At 41.5% G+C, this 24274-nt stretch overlaps 4 protein-coding genes and 1 long non-coding RNA gene across 10 annotated transcripts; 3 read left to right on the forward strand and 2 right to left on the reverse strand.

Moving 5' to 3' along the window:
• The first annotated feature begins 487 nt into the window (after window positions 1–487).
• On the forward strand, window positions 488–1123 carry LOC136355447 (uncharacterized). The gene is made up of 2 exons (XR_010739699.1): window positions 488–666; window positions 730–1123. It is a non-coding gene; the product is annotated as an uncharacterized lncRNA (long non-coding RNA).
• A 2459-nt stretch (window positions 1124–3582) lies between these two features.
• LOC4328020 (RING-H2 finger protein ATL79) lies at window positions 3583–4550 on the reverse strand. Its single transcript, XM_015768733.2, has one exon. The coding sequence runs from the start codon at window positions 4466–4468 to the stop codon at window positions 3902–3904; it is 567 nt and encodes a 188-aa protein (XP_015624219.1). The 5' UTR covers window positions 4469–4550; the 3' UTR covers window positions 3583–3901.
• A 4860-nt stretch (window positions 4551–9410) lies between these two features.
• LOC4328021 (uncharacterized) lies at window positions 9411–13209 on the forward strand. Of its 5 annotated transcripts, none has more exons than XM_066307942.1 (8): window positions 9411–9750; window positions 9898–9997; window positions 10206–11002; window positions 11122–11236; window positions 11433–11528; window positions 11610–11700; window positions 11968–12070; window positions 12888–13209. In XM_066307942.1, exons 1-6 carry the CDS (start codon window positions 9695–9697, stop codon window positions 11691–11693), a joined length of 1248 nt encoding a protein of 415 aa, XP_066164039.1. In that variant the 5' UTR covers window positions 9411–9694; the 3' UTR covers window positions 11694–11700; window positions 11968–12070; window positions 12888–13209. The 5 variants fall into 5 exon arrangements, with proteins under 5 accessions (XP_066164039.1, XP_066164038.1, XP_066164042.1 ...); XM_066307941.1 differs by having other exon boundaries at window positions 9424–9750; window positions 11964–12070; XM_066307945.1 differs by having other exon boundaries at window positions 9425–9750; window positions 10190–11002; window positions 11961–12070.
• A 1748-nt stretch (window positions 13210–14957) lies between these two features.
• LOC4328022 (uncharacterized) lies at window positions 14958–21015 on the forward strand. Of its 2 annotated transcripts, none has more exons than XM_026023249.2 (10): window positions 14958–15211; window positions 16085–16163; window positions 16250–16344; window positions 16891–16995; window positions 17098–17177; window positions 17434–17524; window positions 17602–17730; window positions 18131–18217; window positions 18464–18532; window positions 20644–21015. In XM_026023249.2, exons 1-10 carry the CDS (start codon window positions 15008–15010, stop codon window positions 20788–20790), a joined length of 1086 nt encoding a protein of 361 aa, XP_025879034.1. In that variant the 5' UTR covers window positions 14958–15007; the 3' UTR covers window positions 20791–21015. The 2 variants fall into 2 exon arrangements, with proteins under 2 accessions (XP_025879034.1, XP_015627093.1); XM_015771607.3 differs by having other exon boundaries at window positions 17623–17730.
• Window positions 21016–21849: 834 nt separating this feature from the next.
• On the reverse strand, window positions 21850–24274 carry LOC4328023 (salt tolerance receptor-like cytoplasmic kinase 1). Its single transcript, XM_015771606.3, has 2 exons — window positions 23689–24274; window positions 21850–22754 (listed from the first exon to the last, which is right to left on the reverse strand). The coding sequence occupies exons 1-2, from the start codon at window positions 24218–24220 to the stop codon at window positions 22066–22068; spliced, it is 1221 nt and encodes a 406-aa protein (XP_015627092.1). The 5' UTR covers window positions 24221–24274; the 3' UTR covers window positions 21850–22065.

The following is a 24274-nucleotide window of genomic DNA, read 5'->3' on the forward strand; positions in this document are numbered from 1 at the left end:
AGGACAACTACTGAATTTGTTATTTCCATCTTGCATAGGCTGATGCCGCACGGGATATCAGTGCCGATATCACCGCAGTCCAAGTGAGGTTGAACAGAGGTTTGCACTTGACTGACGTTGAGCAGAGGGTGACCTTCGACCGGATGCAGGAGAAGATGCGTTCGGTCATGCGCGTCTTCTCCTGTCGCAGCGCCGTGGACGTCGTACCTCCAGCTGGTCCGGTACAACCACGGCCTCGCGCGCCTACCGTCGGAGCAGGACCTCGACCTACGGCACCTATTTCGCACGGTACTGCTCAGCCCAGAGGTTTCTTAAGTTTTGTTTCTGTTTTTGTACGAAAACATCACCCCGCGGTAACTTGATGTTCCATCCTCGCAGGACCTCGTTTGCCTTCGAGCGCCCCTAGCTTCAGAGCAGTGCGACCTACAACACCGGTTTCGCACGGTACAGTTCAGCCCAGATATTAGTTCATTTTTGTTTCAGCTTTTGCACGATTATGTCACCATGTTTTAACTGCACGTTTCCTCATCGCAGGACCTCGTCTGCCTTCGAGCGCGTTCGCAGGCACGACCGGCGCTTCCACGAGCTCCGCAGGGGCGTTCGCCACCTCTTCGGGCGCGTTCGCCAGCTCTTCCTCTCACGGAGCGTCGATCCCTCGCCCACACGGTACTTTACTTTTTATTAATACTGTTAAATACCTGTACGAAACTGATGGTCCTTGTCCAGCAGGATTTGCAGCCGGGATCTTCGGTACTGGGGCCTCTTCATCTCACGCCGGTAGGACTGGTCCTACTAGCCAGTTCTACGACGACGACTTGCACGGTGCAGACCACCACGACGTACTAGGCTCCTCTCAGCTTGGAGGAGCTCCAGAGGCGCACACTCAGGAGCAGCCAGAGGTCACACCTGTACAGGCAGGACGGGTTGGCCGTGCCGTACCCCCGGACCGACTCACGTACTCCCACGGGCACATTAGGGCGCAGGGTAGGAGGGACAGGGGTAAGAGGCCTCGTCAGTAGTGTTCTACCTCTTCAGTCCTTATGTGACCGTTTCTTTTGGCTTACAAACTTGTAAAGCAGTACTACTTTTGCTATTACTACTGCAGTACTACTTGTGTTTGTCTCGTCTACATAGTTCTTTTCATTCATATGGTGCTAGAACAACTTATGCTCACGACAACACACTTTCGGCGCTGCACGGTAGTGTCAGATCCAGTAGCGCGCATAGTCCACAACAGCACACATGAAAAGCGGCAGCTCGAGTTATCACTATCAACTTTCGGCGCTGCCTGTTTACATAAAGTGAATCACGCCCACGCGTGATCGTCTTGTCACATCTAATGCATAATGTATCTCATTGAGTTCACATATATTGCAGTGAAAACGACGCTATATAATTGACAATCTGAAGGCAACCTCTTCATATCTTCTTTCCCACTAGCACACAACACACGAAAATGGAAGCCTATTCATTGGTAATACGTAATCTAGATTTGAGATTATGTAGAACATTCTTCACTACAATTTTACATTTTGGCAGCAAACCAAATATGATCAAATGCAATTTTACCTTACCAAATATTTGGTCGTGAAGAAAAATTTGGCACTAACAATCCAAATATGCCCTAAAAATTAATAAAATATTTGTACGGTAACAAAATATTTGTACGGTAACAATCCAAATATGCCCTAAAAAATAATAAAATTGTATTTTACCAGTCTTGGAGATTTTAATCTTGTATAGTTTTCAATATAAAAAGATTTGATAACTATTGATATTTATACAAAAATATAGAGCACAGTACAAAATCGCCCTCCCCCAGGGCGGCAAGGGGGCCGCCTGCAAAATTCCATGCCCCCTCGCCGCCCATTTGCAGGCGGCCCCCCGCACAGTACAAAATCGCCCTCGCGGAGGGCGGCAAGGGGGCCGCCTGCAAATTTCCATGCCCCCCCTCGCCGCCCATTTGCAGGCGGCCCCCCGCACAGTACAAAATCGCCCTCGCGGAGGGCGGCAAGGGGGCCGCCTGCAAATTTCGTTGACGGCCGTCGCCCGAGAGCGAACGGCCGTCTGCCACGTCATTTTCGCCGCCCTCTGGGAGGGCGATTTTTAAAAATCGCCTTCCCAGAGGGCGGTAGGCGACTACTTCCGTCAATTTTCAAAATGGAAAATTATTTTTTAAAACTTTTAATAAAAAAAATTAAAAATAAAAAAAATTCGTACTATGGATGTGTTACTACTGGGCCTGATTTAATTCAGGCCCATCAGACAAAAGGCCGGGCCAGCTACGATCCCTAAGATTTAGGCCCATATTGATCGTCAGCCCACTGTAGGCCTATTGGAGGAAGCGGGAAGAAGCAATAGGCCGCGTGGGAAGCCCATATTTTGCGGGCTGCCTTTCTGTATAGGCCAGAGCGGGTTTGCGGTAAACACTTGATTATACTCCTCCATTCACACATACACACACAAAAAAGGAAAAAAGAGCAATGTACTCCTATCCAACACCCGGGAGGACGCATCAATTTGACTACTGTTTGACTATCCATAATTTTGGTCAGGCATCTTCATGCACAACACCACCACTAATTAGTGCTAACCTTTTCACGCGATGAAATGGTCTGGAACCGGAAGCATTGTCGTTTGGGTGGAGAACTAACCACGTTGAACACAGAGTCAGTAACTATCGTCTATCTGAATGACTGAAGGCATCAAAGGCAGCCACACTCTGAATCAATCGATGTGAGTAGAAATACAGGACAACTCACTGTCGGATAGTAACAACAGGATAGATTGATGTGCATTATCCACTTTGCCAAATTAGGCGTAGGCTAAGCACAACCTAAGCTTCTGTATAAATATCCAGCGTAGTAATAGTAAAGTAGCACTGATTATCATGCATTTGCCAATCTAGATATTACCAAAGTTTGCCAGAATCATGCAACTTTATATACTACTCGTTTCGAAATGTTTGGCACCGTTGATTTTTTAGCACATGTTTGAGTGTTCGTCTTATTCAAAAACTTTTGTAAAATATGTAAAATTATATGTCTACATAAAAATATATTTAACAATGAATCAAATGATAGGAAAATAATTAATAATTACTTAATTTTTTTTAATAAGACGAACGGTCAAACATATGCTAAAAAGTTAACAGCGTCAAACATTTTCGAAACGGAGGCAGTACTAGAGTACTAGTGGCACTTGCCTTTCCGTCAGAATTAAGCAAGCAGACATGCATACTGAATTCCCGATTTCAGTCATTCAAGAGGCACACCACACATTGAGTGACCACAAACCAACGATATAAACACCATATTGAATACTCGAGATTGAATGATCACCTAACTGTTTGTGTTTTTCTTTCCCTTCACAAAACAAGCTAGGATGTCTCTCCAGTCTCCATATAAAAAATGAAGATGTTTCACCACTCCCCTGTAAACAAATCTGCAGGTTGTGCAAATTCCCGGAGTTGGAAGCAAATTTGCAGCCTCTACATTGAAAGGCCCTGTCTGATAAACCTTTATCTGTGCAAATCTGAGCCCAGATTCCAGAGGAATTTCTTGGCACCAACACTAGTTCACATGGGAAAAAAGAAGCCAATAACTGAACAGATGTTGTGATAATCGAACAGGAGAGTAATGAATCATTTTCACTTTTTCAGCCTAATCTAAAACTCTCAGTTCATACATCTCCTTGAACAGCCAAACAAAACAGAGAGAGACACCAAATGATCCATCCAGTTGGATCAAATCCATCATCTCGATCTTGACGAATATTTACACATGAAAGCAAGCAAGAAAGAAAGAAGCGAAGAAAGAGAGAGAGAGAGAGAGAGAGAGAGAGAGCGAGAGAGGAGAGCTTGCCAAGAACAAGGGCCAAATCAGTTGGCCGCATGCATGCATCAAGGCGCCACCGCCGCGGGCTCGGTAGCGGTGGCGCCGGGCGGCGTCGCGGCCGGCGCGCGGCAGGTCGGGCACGACGAGCGCCGGCCTCCGGCGAGCCATCGCTCGATGCAGCGCGCGTGGAAGCCGTGGCCGCACACCGGCATGACGCGCACGGTGTCCCCGTCGACGAACTCGGCGAGGCAGATGGCGCACTCCGCGGCGCCGGCCAGCTTGGTGCCCGCCGCGGAGTACACCAGAGCCGGGGGCGGCGGCGGCGGGTCGGCCTCCTGCACAGGCGGCTTCTCCGGGTCCTCGGCGGCGGCGGCGGCGGCGGCTGGTTGTTGCCTGGCCCGGCGGTGGCGGCGGAGCAGGTACCTGACGGCGGCGTTGAGCGCGAGGGCGAGGGCGAGCGCGGCGAGCAGGGCGGCGAGGATGACGGCCATGTTGCTGGCGAAGTCGCCGGCGCCGGAGTAGGGACCCCATCTGTTGGTGGCGATGGTGCTGGTCGCTGCCGTGCCGTTGGACGGCGAGCGGTGGGCGTGGTCCGGCTCGTGCTCGTGCTGGTCGTGCGGCGACATCGCCATGGTGATGGTGGCGTTCTCGAGTAGACTAGACTAGCCAAGAATATTTCACTTTTGTGGTAGTAGTCGAGTGAGGTTTAAGCTTAGTGCAGTCAGTATACTAGCTAAGCTTTATATCACTCAAGTGCAGTACTCAACTACTCAAGGGGAGATGTGTTGTGCTCAGCTCACCTCTGCCTCTGCTGCTGATGAAGATAGATAGCTATAGCTTATGTTGTGAGGTGAAACCGGTGGAAATATTCGTCGAATATATATATACATTTTTTTGATAATGCAATGAAAATCCCATCCTCTACTTTAGCTGTTACTTATTACAATATTATTAACTTGATTGTAAAGAACGTGAAGCACAAACAGGGTTTGAAATTTCGGTTCGAAATTTCGCCCCCACCGAAATGCTCACATCTCGCCCGAAACTTTCGGTTTTTTGCAATTTTTTGTGAATTCAGTCAAACTTTATTCAAATTCATTCAAAATCAGTCAAAATTTCAAATAATTTCGTACGAAAAAAATCTGAATTTCGGTTCTTTCGCTCACCTCTGGCAGAAAACCAAGTTTCGAAATTTAAAACCCTGAGCACAAATCCTTTGGCCACGTACATTCCGGTTCAAATGTAGTGGCCGGATTTAAATCCATTTTCATAAAAATCAAGCACTGGTTCGATCCATTAGTAAATTTCTGTTCATGCTTGGTGAATGTTATTAATAAACCGGTTGATTTTGGAGGCATGCGGATGCAGCAAGAGCCAAGAGCAGGCAGAGGGGGTGATGTGGCATGCAGCCTTTTTACATGTGGAGTGTTCCTTTGCTTGTAGTATCATCTGATGATTGCTGCGTCCCTCCTTTTAATTTTGTCACTTCAATGCATGTGTTCTCTCTTGTCCTATACATCCCCTATCTATCTTCAAACTGTGCATCGATCGATCTGGCAGGCATGAGGAGAATTTGTATACATCCGAAAACATATACATATACTGGTTAATTAAGAAAAGTCAAGTCCTTTTAGCTACTAGAACTGTATTACTACAGTTTTCAGGCTCTCACTGTTTCTGTATAAGCTGCCGGTTGGTCGTCAGTCAGCTCGATCGCTCAGATAAGGTCAGGAAGGACATACAGTAATTAAGCTCTTGGTGATCTGAAATTCTGATTTCTCAATCAGATAGATGATAAGACATTCATTTGGAGTATACAGTTAATTAAGGATGCATTAAGGAGCTAGGAGTAGTACATTTGGTGTAGCTAGATGATATTCTCACGCATTCAGCAAGTGGCAAAATGCATGCATGCAGCCCTGCTGGTCTGAACTCTGAACCCAAGGATGGACAGCTGAATGTTTGCTTTTTTTCTGAAAGAGTATCATCTGAGATCTATATCATTATCAGCTAAGTTCACGGCCGATATGGCGCAATGCAACGCTGTAGCTATCAGGCCGCTTGTAAGTATCCTTTGTGCTCTCTTCTATTCTGTTGTCGGCTACAGCTACAGTACACCCACGTATACCTGAATATCAGAATATGAGATACCCTGATGATGAAAAATAGAGAAAAATGGAACGAAAAATATAAATGCTAGATTAATTGTTCTTGGGATAGAAAGAAAGGTTCCAAATGGGTAAAGCTGCCTAACCCACAAACACACACATGTATATATATGCACCTTTTTTATTAGATCAGTTCCTTTCAGATGGGGGACACTAGACTGACTGCTACAGAGAAACATTGGGGCCTACTGCTTTTTGATGTCCTGCATTTCACATTTCTTTTTGAGAAAAATGATGCGTCGACGTTATGGTACCTGATGATGGAGGATTTTATACGGAATATAATTCATATACATGATCAACTAGAGCTACTTGTCTTGTCTGAGTTACATGTAAGGTTAATGAAGTATAAGATATTTATTACTTGTAATGAAACAAGGAGACTATACAGCATTTGGGAAAAAGAAAGATAGAGAGATAAAAGAACAGGACAAGAAATTAAGAGAGAATAAGGGACCCTTTCAATTGGGAAAATGGAGGGGGGGTAAGGAAAACACGGGAATTTTACAAAAATGTAAATATAAAATAGAGAATTGTAAAATAAAGAAAAAACATAGTAATAATATTTTTATTGGACCATAAAAAAACAAGATAATTTGAGGAGAGATAATAGACTCAAAAGAATATTTCTATGGGTTTGTACCTCATGTTAAATTTCCTCCAAAACTTATATGAAATGAGTTATTTTCTATGATCATATAGTGTTCATTTATTTGATTCAAATGGCTATATAGGAAAAAAAACCTCTAAAATTTCTAGATTTTTCTTTAAATTAAAGGGGGCCTACCTAAAATAAGAGGGTATCGGGAGTGGACCCTATATATTTTGTATGATAATATGATAGTAAAGTCCTACCAGGCAGCAAAATCGTTCCAATGGGCGAACAAAATTAAGAAGGAATCGTACGTTTTCATTAGCGTGTGATTTGGTTGCGTATGTAGTCCGGACTTAAATCGCCCAATTACTCGATCAATCAACATTCCCTTTATGATTTCTTTTTCATTTTTGCGCTGGTCGATCGTACTGGAACAAGGACGACGAAGACGCCGTACACCCTGATGGCAACATGGCTAGCTTAGCTAGCTGACGAACGAGATTGATTGCCCGATCGATTGTTCTAGCTAGATCGATCGGGCCGCTGGAAGGAACGAAATGAATCAAGCAAGTAGTACTGTAATCACTAACAAGGGAGCATGTCAGTCTAATTGTCTCTTTGACTAACAAAATTGCTCTATTAGGATATAACTTTTATAAAATGATTAAATTTATTATACTCATATTCAAAAGTATTGTACTACTTTTGTAACAGAGTAACTGTCAAAAAATTAATCTAACAAAACAGAACAAGTATATTTTTAACCTACAGAAGTGATCGAGTAGAACTGTAGAAGTGTACATGCATGATGGGCATGGAGTGCCATTCCAGCAGCAAACTGAGAAGCTCACAAAAGCAATCATCGAATCGTCAAAGATAGACATGAGTGAGAGTATAGACGATCGATGCATGCATCGAGGAGGCCACACCTGCCGGGGCCATCCATTCATTGTTCCAACTAACGACACACCTATCTTCTATCTATAGCTATTTCGCGGCGACCACAGATTCTGCCCAAGCGGTTTTTCTTTCTTGGAGTAATACAATTCTTTTCATCGTAAACTAGTACAAATATATATTAGCAAAACTATGATGTACTCCATATATATAATATTTTTTCCGTTTCACAATATAAATCATTTTAACATTTTCCACATTCACATTGATGTTAATGAATCTATATAGATATATAGAAAATGCTATAATGATTTTTGTTGTGAAACGGAGATAGTACTTCATTTCTTTCGTATTGTAAGTTATTTAAGTTTTTTCTGAAATCAAACCTCTTTAACAATTTGATCAAGCGTATACATCAACATGTGTGATAACAAATAAATATATTATCAAGACACACTTCTAGGTGATTTTAGTGAAACTAAATTGATATTGTAGATGCTGGTATATTATTCTATAAAACTCGATCAAAATCAGAAAATATTGATTTTGGCTTGGCTAGTCTATTTGCATAGAAAGCAAAGTGTGGGTGATTAGTGTATGATTGATTAAGGTTTAACTATTTAAAAACTTGATAATGGGTTTTTTTATTTCTTTAAAGAGAATTATATAATTATTTTCGTTTTGCACGAAACACAATATTTGTCAATTCGAAAAGCATGCTTATGATAAACGAGAAAGTAACAAGTTCTAACCATAGTATCGAACGCAACCTTACAACATAAAACAAATAGATCAGTACATGATAGGGACAAGGTTTTCTTTTCAAAAAAATAAAACTGAATGTGCATAGTCGAGTACAAGCTCTCTCTTACAGACGGGTAAAGGGTTATCTTTCCCATGATAAACGGATAAATCTTACCATTTTTTTATTTTATAAACTTGCTTGCGTTAGATAATAAAATTTATTCTGGCCTTGGATTAAAAAAAAACTACAACTAATTATTAGAGAAAGTCTATAACTGCGAATTAGAAAACCACTCATTATCATGATCGACGGTTGGACTACTGCAGGCATGGAAGCAATCGGCCTATATGCAAGCAAGGGGGGCGGCCTGGGTGTGGGTGTATTGAATGGAGTGCCCGGCCCGGAGGAGGAGAAAACCAAAGAGAAGAGAAGGTTGGGCTACGCCACTCAAAACTGATAGCAGCTGATTGCACTGCTGCTGCTGCTGCAATCTACTCGTATCTATCGCTCATCGATCGCTGATAGATAGATATGAATGAATATGGTGCATGGGCGTTGGTTAGTTTGGTTGGGTTGGTTGCCGTATGGATGAGGGAAGCATGCATTTCAGGAAAATGATACATATAGATAGACTGATTGATTGCTTGGCACTGTTAGCTGTTACCCGATCCATCCATCCACTACTGTAACTGCTGTATCTGTATCTGTATGTACGAATGTATGATGGACCAGCAAATCTATATATCGATCATCTGCAGCTGATCGATGCAGGCAGCTATCTACCTCTATGCCATGCATCCTTTGCTGCTAATTGTACATGGTTATGGTATGGTATGTTCCTGCAGTTATGCCGATCCCGCTTCACCTGCTAAAAAGACCAGTACATCCATCCCATTCCCAGGTTACAACAACTCAGTATCGGATTTGACCTACAATTTTGGATGTCATGTATCGGGACGAACAGAGTTACAATATACATGCGTGCTGCTGCTTATTTACTGCCAGCTCTTTCTGCTAGTTGGATAAATATGGGCCTAACAAGATTGTTCTGTGGGCCTCAGTTAAATGGGCTTCTCACTCCAGAAGAGAAGATGGGCCTAACATGGAAGCCCACCTAATGTCCCCCATGAGGCCCATGACACCATCGACAAGGCCTCCCCCCCCCCCCCCCCCCCTCCCTTCCGACTCCGACCGTCCGCCGCCGTCACCTCGCCGCCGCCTCCTCCCCTCTCCGCCATAGATACGGATCGGAGGAGAAGGAGGGACTCACTCCAATAGTATCGTCTATTATTGTTTGTTGCTCTCCCCTCCCCTCCCCCGTGCGTACGTCTCCGATTACCAACCAGGTCGCCCGCCTCTCGTCGCCGACCGGGCCGGAGCTGCTCGATCTGCTGCAGTACGTCCAGCCTGCAGCAATTCGGCCGCCCGCCCGTTGAGAGGAGAGGGAGAGGAGATGATCTCATCTTGCCCCATCTGCAACGTCCAGGTTCTTACGGCTGAGCTCCAATGGTATAGCTCTTCCTCTTTCTTGATTTCTTCTTCTCCTCTCTAGTCTCTCTCTACATAACGTACAGTATGCTATGCTACTGCTGCGATTTTACTTACCTCCATTGTGGTCTGTGCTTCACCAAACTGATTCTTTTCATCTTTTGCTAGGCATGCGAATGCCCATTTTGACGATGATCAACTCCAAACCGACATGGAATTGGCCCACCAAATCGCCCTCACTCAATCCACGCCCAATCCCCTGCTGCTGGTCTGTACTCCTCCCCACTACTCTTATTCTGCTGCTCGCCTTCTCATTCTTAAGTTTAACCTATGCTGCAAACATTTCCTAGTAACAATTACACTCCTGTCCCGCCTATTATGCAACTAGCTAAATATTGCTGTCATTGTCCTACTACTTCATCTGTTTCTCCTATAAGGAGTGAAAAAAATTCCCATGTAGCTGTCCTCTTTTGCAGGACACTCATCAAGAATGTAACAATCTGTTCGCTGGTGATCCTCATGCTCAAGGAGCCTCCTCAAGCATCGCCGGAAGCTCATCACTTCAGGGAAGTGTTTTGGATGAGCAAGTATCTTGCTTGCTCCAAGCGCAACTCCGAAGCAATGTTCAGGAAATACAAGGAGGTGTTATGAACTTGTTGAGAGCCTGCCTGGAATCAGAAGCTGGTTCATCGACAAGTATGATATCAGGACATGTTGATCACTATCAGAGTCTTTCATCAGAAGATAAGGGGTGGGGATGTGGGTGGAGAAATATCCAGATGCTGAGCTCTCATTTGCTGAAGCAAAGGCCGGAAGCAAGGGAGGCTTTATTTGGTGGTTCTGGATTTGTTCCTGACATCCCTTCACTTCAGAGGTGGCTTGAGATTGCTTGGGATAAGAAATTTGATACCCTTGGCTCAAGCCATTTTCATAACAAAGTTTATGGCGCCAAGAAGTGGATAGGGACCACGGAATGTGCTGCCCTTCTCCGCTCTTTTGGTTTGCGTGCAAGGGTTGTAGATTTTGATAGCACGGAATCATCAGGTCCTCACAGTAAGAACGGAAAACATGCACCAAAAAGAGTACAAGGGCCAATGGACAAGTTCTTGATAAAGAATGTTTCTCCAACATCTACATCTTCTGAACTTTGTCGAGAAGATGCTGAAAACATGAGAGGCCAACAGGTTCTTGTTGACTGGATCTGGAACTACTTTGCTAGCAGGCATTCTGATAACTCGGACAGTTCAAGGCGTGTGCTTGTGAGTGATAAAACGTAAGGGATGTTCTCAGAAATGTTCAATCTCACCATCTGAAATGCTTGCAGCTTTCGTAAGTGCATGTTAACACTACGCTTAAGAATGTTGTACACTGACTAATGTGTGTTATTCGCAGCCCATTGTATTTCCAACATCAAGGTCATTCCAGAACCATAGTTGGGATCCAAAAGCAAAATGGTCAACATGGGAATCAAGATCGATTTACCCTTTTGATTTTGGACCCTGGCCATGTAAGCTGTCGCTACTATTCATTTTTTTAAAAGAAAAAGGAAAAAGAAAGTTGTTATTATTCACTTTGTAGTATATCATTAATTTTTGTTCAATTGTGCATATTTTTTATTATTCAATCTTCTGTAAACATCCAGAAAATTTGTTCTACATTTCTCTGCCAAATTAAGATATAAACTTTGCTCTAACGGTTTACAGAGAACGTCAGATTTGGAGAGGGCTCTTCGAAGCAAGACAGGATGGCAGCGTCTAGTGAAAAGAGGTGTCCACACTCTTAGGAAGCCACAGTATCAGGTACATCAAATCACCCAAAATTTATGAACTTTGAAAGGGTTGTGCAGTTCATACAATTCTGATATGCCTTCGATTTTTCAGTTGTGCTATGTGGATCCTGGAATTGCTAGTTCAGAAGAAATGGAGCAGCTGAAAACTATTGATAGTATCCTGGTCAGGTTCTAGAATGCTGGTGCGTACAATGAGTAATCGTGTCTTACTTTGTCACATGCTAATAGAGGAAAATGATACAGTTTGCTCGCTCATGTATATGAAAAGTCAAAAGATAATCAATGATGTACTTGATGAAAAGTTTATGCAAAATAACAATGGATTTACATACCTGTATTTTGTTGCTTCATACGAATTAGTAATTTTGGCCTACTTATTGACATTCAACATTGGTCGTCTCAATTGTCTTTATCTAATTATGCAAACATTTGTTAAATGGAGGAGACAGGGGAATACATAGACTACAAGGCTTGGGATGCTCTTCCCTGCTTGGAGAAACGTGGACCATTGATGCATTGCTGACTGCTGAGCTCTGCGTTGGGTTTTATAATGTATGTATGGCCTGTCATGCTTGTCTCTATAGAGAAGTCCAATAATTTCCTTTTGCTTTGCTCCTACTTATTTAAACATTATCCGGACACTGAGCATTGATGCCCTTAAAGTCATTGTTTTTTTAGCTTTATGTATATTATTTCCTTTAGAGTTTTGTTCCATCTATGGTTGTTCTCTCTTTTTTAGTTCCATTGGTTTCTTTCTTGTATTCTAGGATTATATAAATTAATTTATCTATTCAAGTAGCATGGTGAAAATATTAGAAAATCAGCAACATAAGAACAATTTTGATACAGTATTTCAGCAAATCTAAGAAGTAGGAGTATAAATATGAGAATCAATGAACTTTAAGAAGATAATTGGTAAGCACATATTGTTATTACAATCCTTCACCTCTATTTACATTATTCTTTACTTTTATGTGCATTCAACTGACATTCATGTCAGTATTATTACGTGTCTATGTATAACTTCTTAACTTTATTGTTGAATATTCCTTACTGCATCCTGGTTGTTCATGGATCTATATACTGTATGGTTCTGGTAGTTGAAGCTGGCAAAACTGACTACATGAGCATTATGCGTTTACCATGAACCTTACTATGCCAATTCTGGAACTGTTTACTGTGGTATAGATGCAGTTTACGTAGAAATGCTTTGGCAGGATTGCTGCTGCTTACATGATCTGTGAAGTAGGCTGAATGTCTTCAGATTGCTTATTCCAGTGCATAGCTCTTGCATCTTATTCTGTGAATTACCATGTACTATCTGAAGTTGTGAATTGATCTGCATAGAGTGTTTGCCTTTATTTTATAGATGCCTTCTTGGAGACCCTCACAAGTCACAACCAGTTCAACTGAAGTGGGCGACTTTCATAATGCATCTGATTCTGAACACTGGGGTTGCATTTAGTTACAAGATCAGATTCCAATAGCAAATCGAGAGGTGATCGGTCCCAATAGATTGTCTGAAACTGGTCAGGTCATCTGAACCTTGACAAGATCTGTAGTTGTCATTTCTGTTAGAATGTATGCCGCCTTGGTAAATATTCCTTGGCAGATAGTAGCTCTTTTATTATGTGAAACAGAACATCTGAACGTGACTTTGGTAATATTCCATTCTGCATATGTTCTCTCGACGCCTTTTCATCTTCGGTGCTTACAATTTGCAGTCTACCTTTGATCTTCCTTTTTCCCTCTCCCTTGAGGTCTCATTTTCCCTGTCTGAAATACGTTGGGAGATCATGCAATTTCCACTAATATTGGTGCATAGAACTGCACTATTTTGTACCGACATTTGTCAACTTTCGTCATATTGAGCGGAGCATAGTAAACTAAATTTTGTTACTGTCATTGTTAGTATAGTATTTTGTTGCTGTCATTGTTAGTATAGTTTTCTTGCCTTTGTAAACTACTAGTAAAACAGTTTTCACTGTAATGGATGAACAGTCCAGATAGCCGATATATAATATTTTGACAGTGGTACATGCTGTCATGCAGAAGTGCTGACAAAATTCAGATCCATTTTGAGGTCCACTCCCTTCGTCCCACAAAAAATCAACCTAGTACTAGATGTGACATATCCTAGTATTATAAATCTAAACATATCTCTGTTCAGATTTATTCTACTAAAAATACGTCACATCCAATTCTAGATTCATTTTTTTTAGGGACGGAGGGAGTAATTCACATTAGTTCAGCATTTCACTTGGCAGAAAGTAAATGAGTGCCAGCAAATGACTCTGGCTGCTAAGCCCAATTCGATTGACCATGTCATATCTGGTATGGAACTGGGATTTGGTATATTTTTAAGCTAGCTGTCTTTGTAGCGTCCCAGCATAAGTTCAGTTACTTGTGTCATTAGATTAAGAGGTAAACATATTTAATTGAGAAGAAAATAATTTGCACTCTTTAGACCAGCCTCCACAAACGAACAGGATCCGCCGCACTCTCTAGACCACGGCACTACTCAGCGTTCTTTCTCATTTTTAAAGACCCTGTCAGCTTCATTCATTTTTTTTATGAAGATATCCTTAGCATTATTAGAGCTTTATCCATGCTGTGTGGTACACAGAAAATCTCTGAAAATTATATGGTTCTCTACTAAAACGACCATATTCTATCTTTGGAATTTCGATCGAATTTAAGGAGCCGAGCACACGCGTGTAAATATAAAGCTTTTACTAGTATTTTTCTGCTTTGAGAAGAAGAGCAATTTAGTTGCACGTCCAACTCTTCCTGTAGGCAGGCATAATGTAGCCGTTGAAATTAAATCCCTGACGAGGATAGTTACTGATTAATTATTGGTGACAGCGGTAGTTAACTACTCAAACCGTGGTAGTGGAGACAGCAGTGTACTCTATTTACCAGCAATTTAACACTATGTAATATTGTTCTTCCTTTCATTGAGCAGTTTGAAACAGATCATTTGATCAGATTATTTATACTAAATTATCTACACGATTATATACATAAATTAACTATTATAATAAATAAACTTAACAAATAGCTTAAATCAATAAATCTAAGCAATCGATAGAATTTTTTATAGAAAATATATAATTTTAAAGACTTAAAACAAACAATCAGCAATAATAATGTTTTATTTTGAGATGGTAGATGACGACAGAATCACGAAAAAGACGTATCAATGAATTTAAGCAATCAATATTTTTTTAGAAAATATATAATTTGAAACAAATAATGGGGGACAATAATGTTTTATGTTGAGATAGCAGGTGATGACAGAATCACGAAAAAGAGAGGCTACCGTGGCTTATCTCTGTGGGCCCCATTGGTCAGTAGGATATTAGGGAGACATGGGCCCACGCGTCATCCTCACGGGAGCTTCTTGTCTTCTCTTTACAAGAGAATAGAGAAAGAAGACGACCACGCCACCACCGCTCGTCTCCACCGCGAGCGAAACCCAAAAAGGCAATGGCGACCGACGGCGACGCCCTCGAGTCCCAGGCGGCGGCGGCGGCCGAGGCGGCGCGGGAGCTGCGCGAGGCCGCCGCGTCCCTCGTCGCCCGCCGCTCCGCCGACGAGGACGCGCTCCGCCGCCGCGCCACGGCGCTCGACGCCGACCTCCGCCGCCTCCAGGCCTCCCTCTCCACCCTCGCCCCCACCACGCTCGACAAGGTGACTGCATCTCGTTCTTCTCTTCTACTCATCTCCCTCTTCCTCTTCCTCTCCCCGCGCTTGCTTCCAATTCGATCTCTCTCTCTCTCTCACTCACGCGTCGCCTCGTACGGGTTTCGGCGGCTTGGAATTGAAACCTACGAGCTGCTAGTACGTTAGATCGTGATTCGTTTCGTGATTATCTCGCAAAGCAGAACGCTTACGCGCTTCACGCCTTCGCCTGGAGGATTGAGATGTAAAGTTTGCACGCCCGCGATCTGGTGCTCGTCAAACACTGGATTTGTTGCGCCATCTCCCTGGAGATGTCTCCAATTTACATGCTTCCTATTGGTTTTCAAAGTTAGGAATCTGAGGCGTGTGCATCGAGCTGGATGCTGGCCATGGCCAACGATTATTATTGTTGTTTTTTGTATTGAAATCTCGAGGCAGTTTAGGCAAACTATAGATTCCGTCAGAAATCTGTCCCCATCCTTTACTGCTCCGTTTAGAGATCCTTGGAATATTCGCTCTCCCTCATGCTTGTGCAAATTTGTAATGCATCCACTAGGTTGCTCAGTACCTGGATTGAGAAACATTGTCCACTGCTCCGTCGTTGCTAAGCCAAAAGGTTTAATCTCAACCTAGAGAATTATTACAACCTATCTAGATTTAATCTCCACTGTCTCCCATGCATTTCTTTAGCACGCACAAGTGACAAAATTTGACCTGTTTCTAAATTGATATAAGAGTCTCCGTCCGCATGTCCAAGTTTATCGCACTCCTTTTTAGATTTTCTACTTACCTTTTGTACCTCTTTTCTAATATATAGTTTTCTTCTGTACTTCTGTTGTGTCATCTGTGAGAATTGTCTCATTCTGCCATTTATCTATATAGGTTGAGGAGGAACTGGAGCGTGCCAGGGTAACAATCTCAGATAGTGACGTGGCTGCATTTCTCCCAAGCAAGCGGAATGGTATGCTATGATTTATCTCACCCCCCATGCCCGTCTCGGGGAAATATAACTGTTATTTATGGAATTCACTTCTCCTTGAAATTTAGGGAAGTTCCTCAAGACCTTTGTTGGCCCTGTAAATGTGCGGGTGGCGAGAAAAGAAGATAAGCTCAGAGTGAAGGACGAGTACAACAACTACAGGGTAGATTTTAGATGCTTCTTCGATAATTTTTTTTTAGAAAGCTTATGCATTTACTTTGGATATGATTTCTTGGACCAATTTAATAAAGCTATCTGTACTTTTTATTACTTTTATTTTGATGACTTAAGCATTCTAAATTTCCAATGATTACTCCAATTGGTGTATTCTTTAAATTTTGATCTGTGATAAGAATCACTATTGAAGAGAACTACTACCATTTTCTACAAAAATCTAAGTAAATTTCAGATTATCAAGGTCAACGAGTATGGTGTGTATTCAATCTCAGACAGCATGCTGATAAAACCTTGAACCTGTTTTGTATGTCATATGGTTTAATTAGTAAATACGGGAAACATGCAATTCTGGACTAATACTCTAGAAATCATGTTGAAAGGTTATGTAAGTGTTCCTTTTCATGTCGAATTCAAGCAGTCCTTTCTAAATTGAACATAGTGGCTTAACTGGTAGAGTATACTTGGTATAATTTTCGCTACTATAAATTTTTATGTCATGCCTGACAGTATTGATGGTTTCATTTATTTGCAGGATAGGGCTGCCTATATGTTTCTATTGTTCCCATCCATTCTCCTCCTACTTAGATGGTGGATATGGGATGGATGCCTTCCAGCCTTGGCAGTTCAGATGTACCAGGTATTTAGTGCCGTGCAGTGATTGACCCTGAATATATTTTCTCTATGTATGACTTTGCTGTCCAGCAGAAACGATCTAAAGTTTATTTGTTCCACTTAACAGGCTTGGCTACTATTCCTTTACACAAGTTTTGCTCTGCGGGAGAATGTGTTGATTGTAAATGGAAGTGATATTCGTCCTTGGTATGTGTCTGAATTTCATTGCTTACAGAAACTGTCAACTGCAGCACTCAACAATTTTATGGCAAATACCCATTTTTAATGCACGGACAGACAAAAGTGCTTGATTTTTTTACTATATGCGACTTATAATTTGTTGGTATGGGAAAGATCTTATATCAAAACATCTTTTAATGATATTCGTAAAACCCATGTTTCGTTTGTTCACTTAATCTAGCAAAATCAATTCCTTTCTTAGAATGCATTATCATCTTTTCAGGTGGATATACCACCACTATTTAGCAATGCTAATGGCTCTCGTTAGCCTTACATGGGAGATAAAAGGACAGCCTGATTGTTCCAGCAAGCAGGTAAATGATCATTTTTCAGAGAAAACTAGCACTCACTTTGTCATCAAACCTTCAAATTTTTGGAACGCTGAACTCAGACACTATGGCTTTCTTTTCAGAGGGGGGTACAACTTTTCCTGCGGTGGGCAATCATGCAAGGAATTGCAATGCATCTACAGAATAGGTACCAGCGTCAAAGATTGCGCACCCGGATAGCTCTAGGAAAGGTAAGGTTCTGTGGTTCACGTCTTGCTTCAAGACAGTACTCAACAACATATTCTTTTAGTGCCAAGTGAAGGTGTACAACATGTTCCAATAATAAGATTCAAATGAGTATCATCTTCAAATGATATGTATACAATGCAGATGCTTATCAAAAGCAATTTAATGCACTAATTTGCTTGATGTTTGTTGATATTTGCATATCAGCTAAGAGTTCGGAATATCACTGAAACTAATTTAGAGAAGATGCTCTGGTCTTTTAATCAAACTAAGTCTTATAGGCAATGGTTGTTCATACAGCTCAATAGACTGTTGAAATGATGCTGTATATTGTATCATCTATGTACCTTTCTCAAGTTTTATCGGTGTTGTTATTTATTCTGTTTCATATTTAATTGCATGCAGGCTAAAAGAATGGATGTTGTTGCTGGAGAAACAGCTGGTGTGGAAGGGCAGCTCTTGCTACTTTACCCGGTCCTTTTCACATTACAGGTATGTGTAAATGTGTCTTGTGAGCTGAAAGCATGGCAGATCCAAGTTGTTAGTAATTGTAGCCCCCCACCCAGAATATGTTGTCTCACGTTGTTGGTTCTTGATATTTTAGTCACTTGTTTCTTTTCCTTGATGAAGTTTGCTTCCGATTTCTGGATGTTAGCACAAAGATGATTAATTAACCATTATATATATCTTCCATATTCTGCACTAATGCGCTTAATCTTGGATGCTATGTGTTGTCAGGTTTTCGAAGGATATGTTGGAGTATTACTTCTTAAGACGGCTTTGCACGGGCTTGCATCGGAATGGCAGGCAAGAATTATCAACTATGTAATGTTTGCAGTTGATAGTTAATCAGATCTTCATGAGACTTAGGCTGAGTTTGTTTCTTAGAGTTCCCAATTCCCCTTATTTTCCGCGTGCACGCTCTTCAAACTATTAAACTGTGTTTTTTTACAAAAAAAATTCTATAGGAAAGTTGCTTTAAAAAACAAATTAATCCATTTTTCACGTTTTTTTAGCTAATACTCCCTCCGGTTCTATATTAATTGACGTTTTGAACAATGTTGAGGTCAAACTTTTATAACTTTGACCATCAATAACTTTAAAAATATTTAGTTTAAAGAAACTAGAACAATATATATAAATTTGTCTTTCAAAGCACTATAATAAAAGTAAACATGCATTTATTTATTGTATATATTATAATAGAAAAACTAGCATGGTGGCCCGCGCAGATTGCGCGGCTAGCATCATTATATTTTCTATCATATAATAGCATATATGTTTTCTCATTATATTATTCAAATATATTAAAATGACAACATAATTTTAAATTTTGCAATATGTGTAATATTCATATTATATTTTATATACATGTTAGTTATTAATTATTTTTAATATCAATTTTTAGTTATTTGTAAATTATATATATTCCTATATGGACTCTAGACTCGTCTTTTAATATTTCCTTTTTTTAATTCCGAATTTTCTGTAAATTGTATTTCTATATAGACTCTATGCTCTTCTTTCAATATTATTTATTTTTATTTCTGAATTTTCATATTATATTTTATATACGTGTTAGTTATTAATATCAAATTTTAGTTATTTGTAAATTATATATATTCCTATATGGACTCTAGACTCGTCTTTTAATATTTCTTTTTTAAATTCCGAACTTTTTGTAAATTGTATTTCTATATAGACTATGCTTTTTTTTCAATATTATTTATTTTTATTTCTGAATTTTTATTATTTCTAATTGTATTTCTATGTGGACTCTAAACTCATCTTTCAATATTCTTCAATTTTTAATTTCGAATTTCAGTTACTAATAAATTGTATTCTTATGTTGACCTTAAACTCTTCTTCCCATATTTTTCTTAATTTCGAATTTTAGTTATTTGTAAATTGTATTTTTTATACAGACTCTAGACTCTACTTTTAATTTTATTATGTTTATTCCAAATTTTAGTTAGTTTTAAATTCCTATATGGACTCTATACTCTACTTCTAGTATTTCTTTTTTAAATTCCGAATTTCTATTTTTTTTCTTAATTGTATTTCTATATGGACTCTATACTCTACTTCTAATATTCCTTATTTTTAATTTCAAATTTCTATTATTTCCTAATTGTATTTCTATATGGACTCTATACTCTACTTCTAATATTTCTTGTTTTTAATTCCGAATTTCAGTTATTTCCTAATTGTATTTCTATATGGACTCTATACTCTACTTCTAATATTCCTTATTTTTAATTCCGAATTTCAGTTATTTTCTAATTGTATTTCTATATGGACTCTAGTCTCTTCTTCTAATATTCCTTATTTTTTAATTCCGAATTTCAGTTATTTCCTAATTGTATTTCTATATGGACTCTAGTCTCCTCTTCTAATATTCCTTATTTTTTAATTCCGAATTTCAGCTATTTCTAAATTGTATTTCTATATGGACTCTGCTTTTTCTTTTTCTCCGATTAATGTGAGAATTTCTAAGCCATGAGAGCGAACGTGGAAGCTCCTTTTTCTATTCCTTTAATTATATAATAGATAAGGTCAAAGATATATCTTGTAGACCGTGTCTTTGTCCAAAACGTCAATTAAAATTAAACTAGAGGGAGTACTTAATTAATCATGTACTAATGAACTGCTCCGTTTTCCGTGCCGGAGGGGAACGTTTCCAACCAGCAGAAACGAATGCAGCCTTAGATTGCTTCCTTGCTCAAATCTACTGCTGTTTGGCCTTTTTGCTCAGTCATCTGCATAAAATGCATTTCCGTAATATTTGAAAGGAAAAAGAACTTTTTAGAAAATGTAATGTGCTGATGAAGCTATAAGCTAAACAATCCCAAAGCATCCTTGAGATGCTGATTGTCCTCAACTGATAATTTATAACGCTGCCATTTTTCACTTGCCAGGTTGTAGTTTGTGGGATCTTGCTGGTGGTAATGGCAGTCGGCAACTTTGTCAACACGATGGAGACTTTGATGTTAAAATTGAGGTTCAAAGCAAAAATGAAAAGAGCAAAGAGCAGGCAGGATCTCAGTCGCCAACACCAAAATTGACAAAGTGACCCATAATGGTGACTCCATGCTTGGAAACAGCGAATGCTGACACACCATCTCTCTTGTAAATCCCTTAATCCATAAACTGTTTTGGCTGCCCATGATTTTGTGTTTTGGTAATTGTTTCACATTGAAGTTCATATTCTACGGTCAATGCACGATTAAAAACACTGTTAACTTTACCACAGATGGGAACGCTAAATTTATGTGATTTGTATGTGCTAACAGCGCTTGCCTAAAATTGCAGAGAACAATAATGTATTATGTCAGTAGTCAGTAGATTCCGTGGCTCTAATTGCAGAGAGCTAGTAACATGCTGAAAATGAACAGTCCACAGCTCAGACCATATCAATGCTTCTGTGGCTCTATTTAGTGGCATTAGAATCGTGTTCAGAGTCTTGTCCAAAGTTTGAATGTTTCACAGGTTTTTTTATGTAGTGCCATCAGAATTTGTGTTCCTCTATCTTTGTGTTTGAAGGGTTCCATGCAGAACACCCAGTGATATAGAGAAACATCAATAGAAATCATTTGGTCTGATTGGACATGAGAGTTGTAACTCATCAGTATGATCTGTGTTCTTACAACCTCTGGTTGGTCTTTAATCCATAGAACTAACATAGAAGAATTGGCAGCTTGTAAACCCTTTACCTGTTGGTTGAAAAGTCAGGAGTGTGTGATAACCATTTTGTTCCCCATTTTTTAGACAATGGAATTTTGTTTTGGACATACTGTTGTACCTATTGGGAATACATTCTGCATTTATGAGCTTGCATATTGGCAATATCTTCCATGCTGTGGTCCAGCAAGAAACCTTTGCAAGTTTGCAGACCTGCCAATCATCAGTGCTTGAGACAAAGCAAAAGGCAACGGAGCTCGCTACTGTGTATCACTCTGATTGCGGTAGCCTCTGTTCTAGTACCTCAAATTCTTTCAACTACTGTGTCTAATCATATGCAATCCATCCAATGACATGCACCATCATGATTGAATCATTGAGCCCATCTCATCTCTGTATGATTAGTTTTTGTTTGTCAGTTCCACACCTGAAACCCAAGATCATAGCATCCAAATGCACAAGCTGCACTCTTAATTTAGAAATCAATATTTACATTCCAGTATTTCATCACTCTAATCAATTGATTCCAGTTCTTTCCTAAGCAGTGTTCATCGTTTCCTACAATTAATTAATTACCTTGCCAATAATAAAACACACAGACACAAAAATAACTAAGTAAATCATCTACAAAATAAAAATAAACTGCAATCCGATATCCATCATGTGGAATCGGAGGCATCGTGCAGGTCGTGATGAGCAATGGAGATGGACGTCGCCGCCTTCTCCGCGATGGCCGCGCGCACCTGCGCCATCGTCGGCCGGAGGCCCGGCTGCGCCGCCAGGCACTCGACGGCGATCCTCGCCACGTCGCCGGCCTCCGCCGCGTCGTAGTCGTCGCCCAGCCGGCGGTCGGCGAGCCCGTCCACCCCCTCCGTCCTGACACGCGGCAGCAACCGCGCCGTGAGGTTGCCCCCGCCGGCGCCGCCATCCGGGCCGGGTATCCCGGCGGCCGGCGAGCCGGTGATGGCCTCGAGCAGAAGCACGCCGAAGCTGTAGACGTCGGACTTCTTGGAGACGATGCCGGTGCGGAGGAAGAAGGGGTCGACGTAGCCCGGCGAGCCGACGGCCGCCCTGGTGGGCGCGACGGCGGCGGAGAACCCCTCGCAGGCGGAGCCCAGGTCGCAGAGCCGCGCGCCCAGGCCACGGCCGTCGAGGAGCACGTTGGACGCCGACACGTCGCCGTGCACCACCGGAGGCGCGCCGTCGTGGAGGTGCTCGAGCGCGCCGGCCACGTCGTGGACGACGCGCATGCGGTGGCGCCATGGCAGAGGCGGCGATGCGCCGCCGTGGAGGCGGTCGGCGAGGGTGCCGCCGGAGAGGTACTCCAGGACCAGTGCACCTCCCTCCTCTGCACGCAGTAATAAAATTTCTTTTAATTAATTAATCTCTTTAATTAACAAAAAATCTCTCTCTTAGTAACAAACGTATAATATTATAAATCATTTTGACATACATATAATACCAAAATAGTTTTATTAAAATAAAATTAAATATATTTTGATAACAAGTTTGTTTTATGTTTTGTATATAAACTTAAATAAGTTTAACAAAGAAAAATCAAAATGATTTATAATATAAAACGGAGGGGTAGCAGGTTAATTAGATGAAGTATAAAATCATTTGCAATTTCTTTTTCTTTTTTGGGGGGATTTGCAATTTCATTCATCTGGGGATCAAAATTGAATTAGAATTAGGATTAAAATGATATATACGATCGAAAGCGATCGTGTTGAGTTAAGTTTTGGACGACGAAATGGGACGAAAATAACACAGGTCGTTACTCGTTAACGTACTAGACATAAATAGGCAACAGTGAAGTGACGTTTGTTCTTAATCGATCGGTAGGTAGGAGGTAATCTCCATTTCTTCTTCTTATTGTTTTCCCCCCGTACGACGTACGCATGCCATTCTCTACACATGTTTTATTCGGTCGATTTGAAATTTAATTTGTGAGGTGAAATGTAACATCATACTAGTAGTATTCATATTGAACTAACTTAATAACAAATCTTAAGAGGAGAAAGAAATTAAGCAAAGTAAATAAATAAGAAAGTGAAGAACATAGCAAGCAGCAAGCTGGAGTAGCTAGCATCAGAGTTGCATGCAGATGCAGTGTAAAGCAAGTGAAGAACAGAAAAAAGATGTTCCCTTTTAAGACTTTTAACCACACCGAGACGAGGTAACGTAAGCTTAGAGTCAAAGCTTCAATAATTTGTGCAAGGAAAAAAAACACACATAATTCAAGCAGTTGGAGTAGTAGGAGAGAGGAGAGTGACGTGTACCGTGGTCGTCGGAGTAGGCGAGGAGGGAGACGATGTGGGGGTGGCGGAGGCGGCGGAGCAGGTCGAGCTCCTGCCGGAACGCGCGCAGCCACCGCTCGCCGCCGCACCACCGGTGCACCTTCACCGCCACGGGCGGCGAGACGACGGCGACCCTGCAGCTGCTTGCCAGGTAGACCGTGCTGGAGCCACCTCGCCCCACCACCGCCGCCTCGTCGAAGCCGCCGGTGAGCGCCTCCACCTCCCGCCACGTCAGCTTCCAAGGCTCCCCCTCCTCCTTCGTCGACGGCACCAACTTCGCCGCCGGCCGCAACAACGGCAGCTCTTGCTGAGGAGGAGGAGAACACGGCGGCATCAGCTGTCGTGCTCCCGCCCCGCCTTCTGCGGCCTCGGCGTCGACGTCGGCGGCGGCGGCAGCACGGTGGCGGCGCCGGAGCCCGGAGAGGCAGTGACGGAGGAGGAGGAAGGTGATGGCGGCGGAGGAGAGGAGGAGGAGGCAGAAGAAGAGGACGGCGAGCGCCATGGCCACGTCCATGGCGCCGCGCTAAGCTTAGCTTCTTCAGTTTGGGAAAGAAATGCAAAGCAAAGC

Source organism: Oryza sativa, chromosome 2 (genome assembly GCF_034140825.1).
Source record: "Oryza sativa Japonica Group chromosome 2, ASM3414082v1".
Classification (NCBI taxonomy): domain Eukaryota; kingdom Viridiplantae; phylum Streptophyta; class Magnoliopsida; order Poales; family Poaceae; genus Oryza; species Oryza sativa.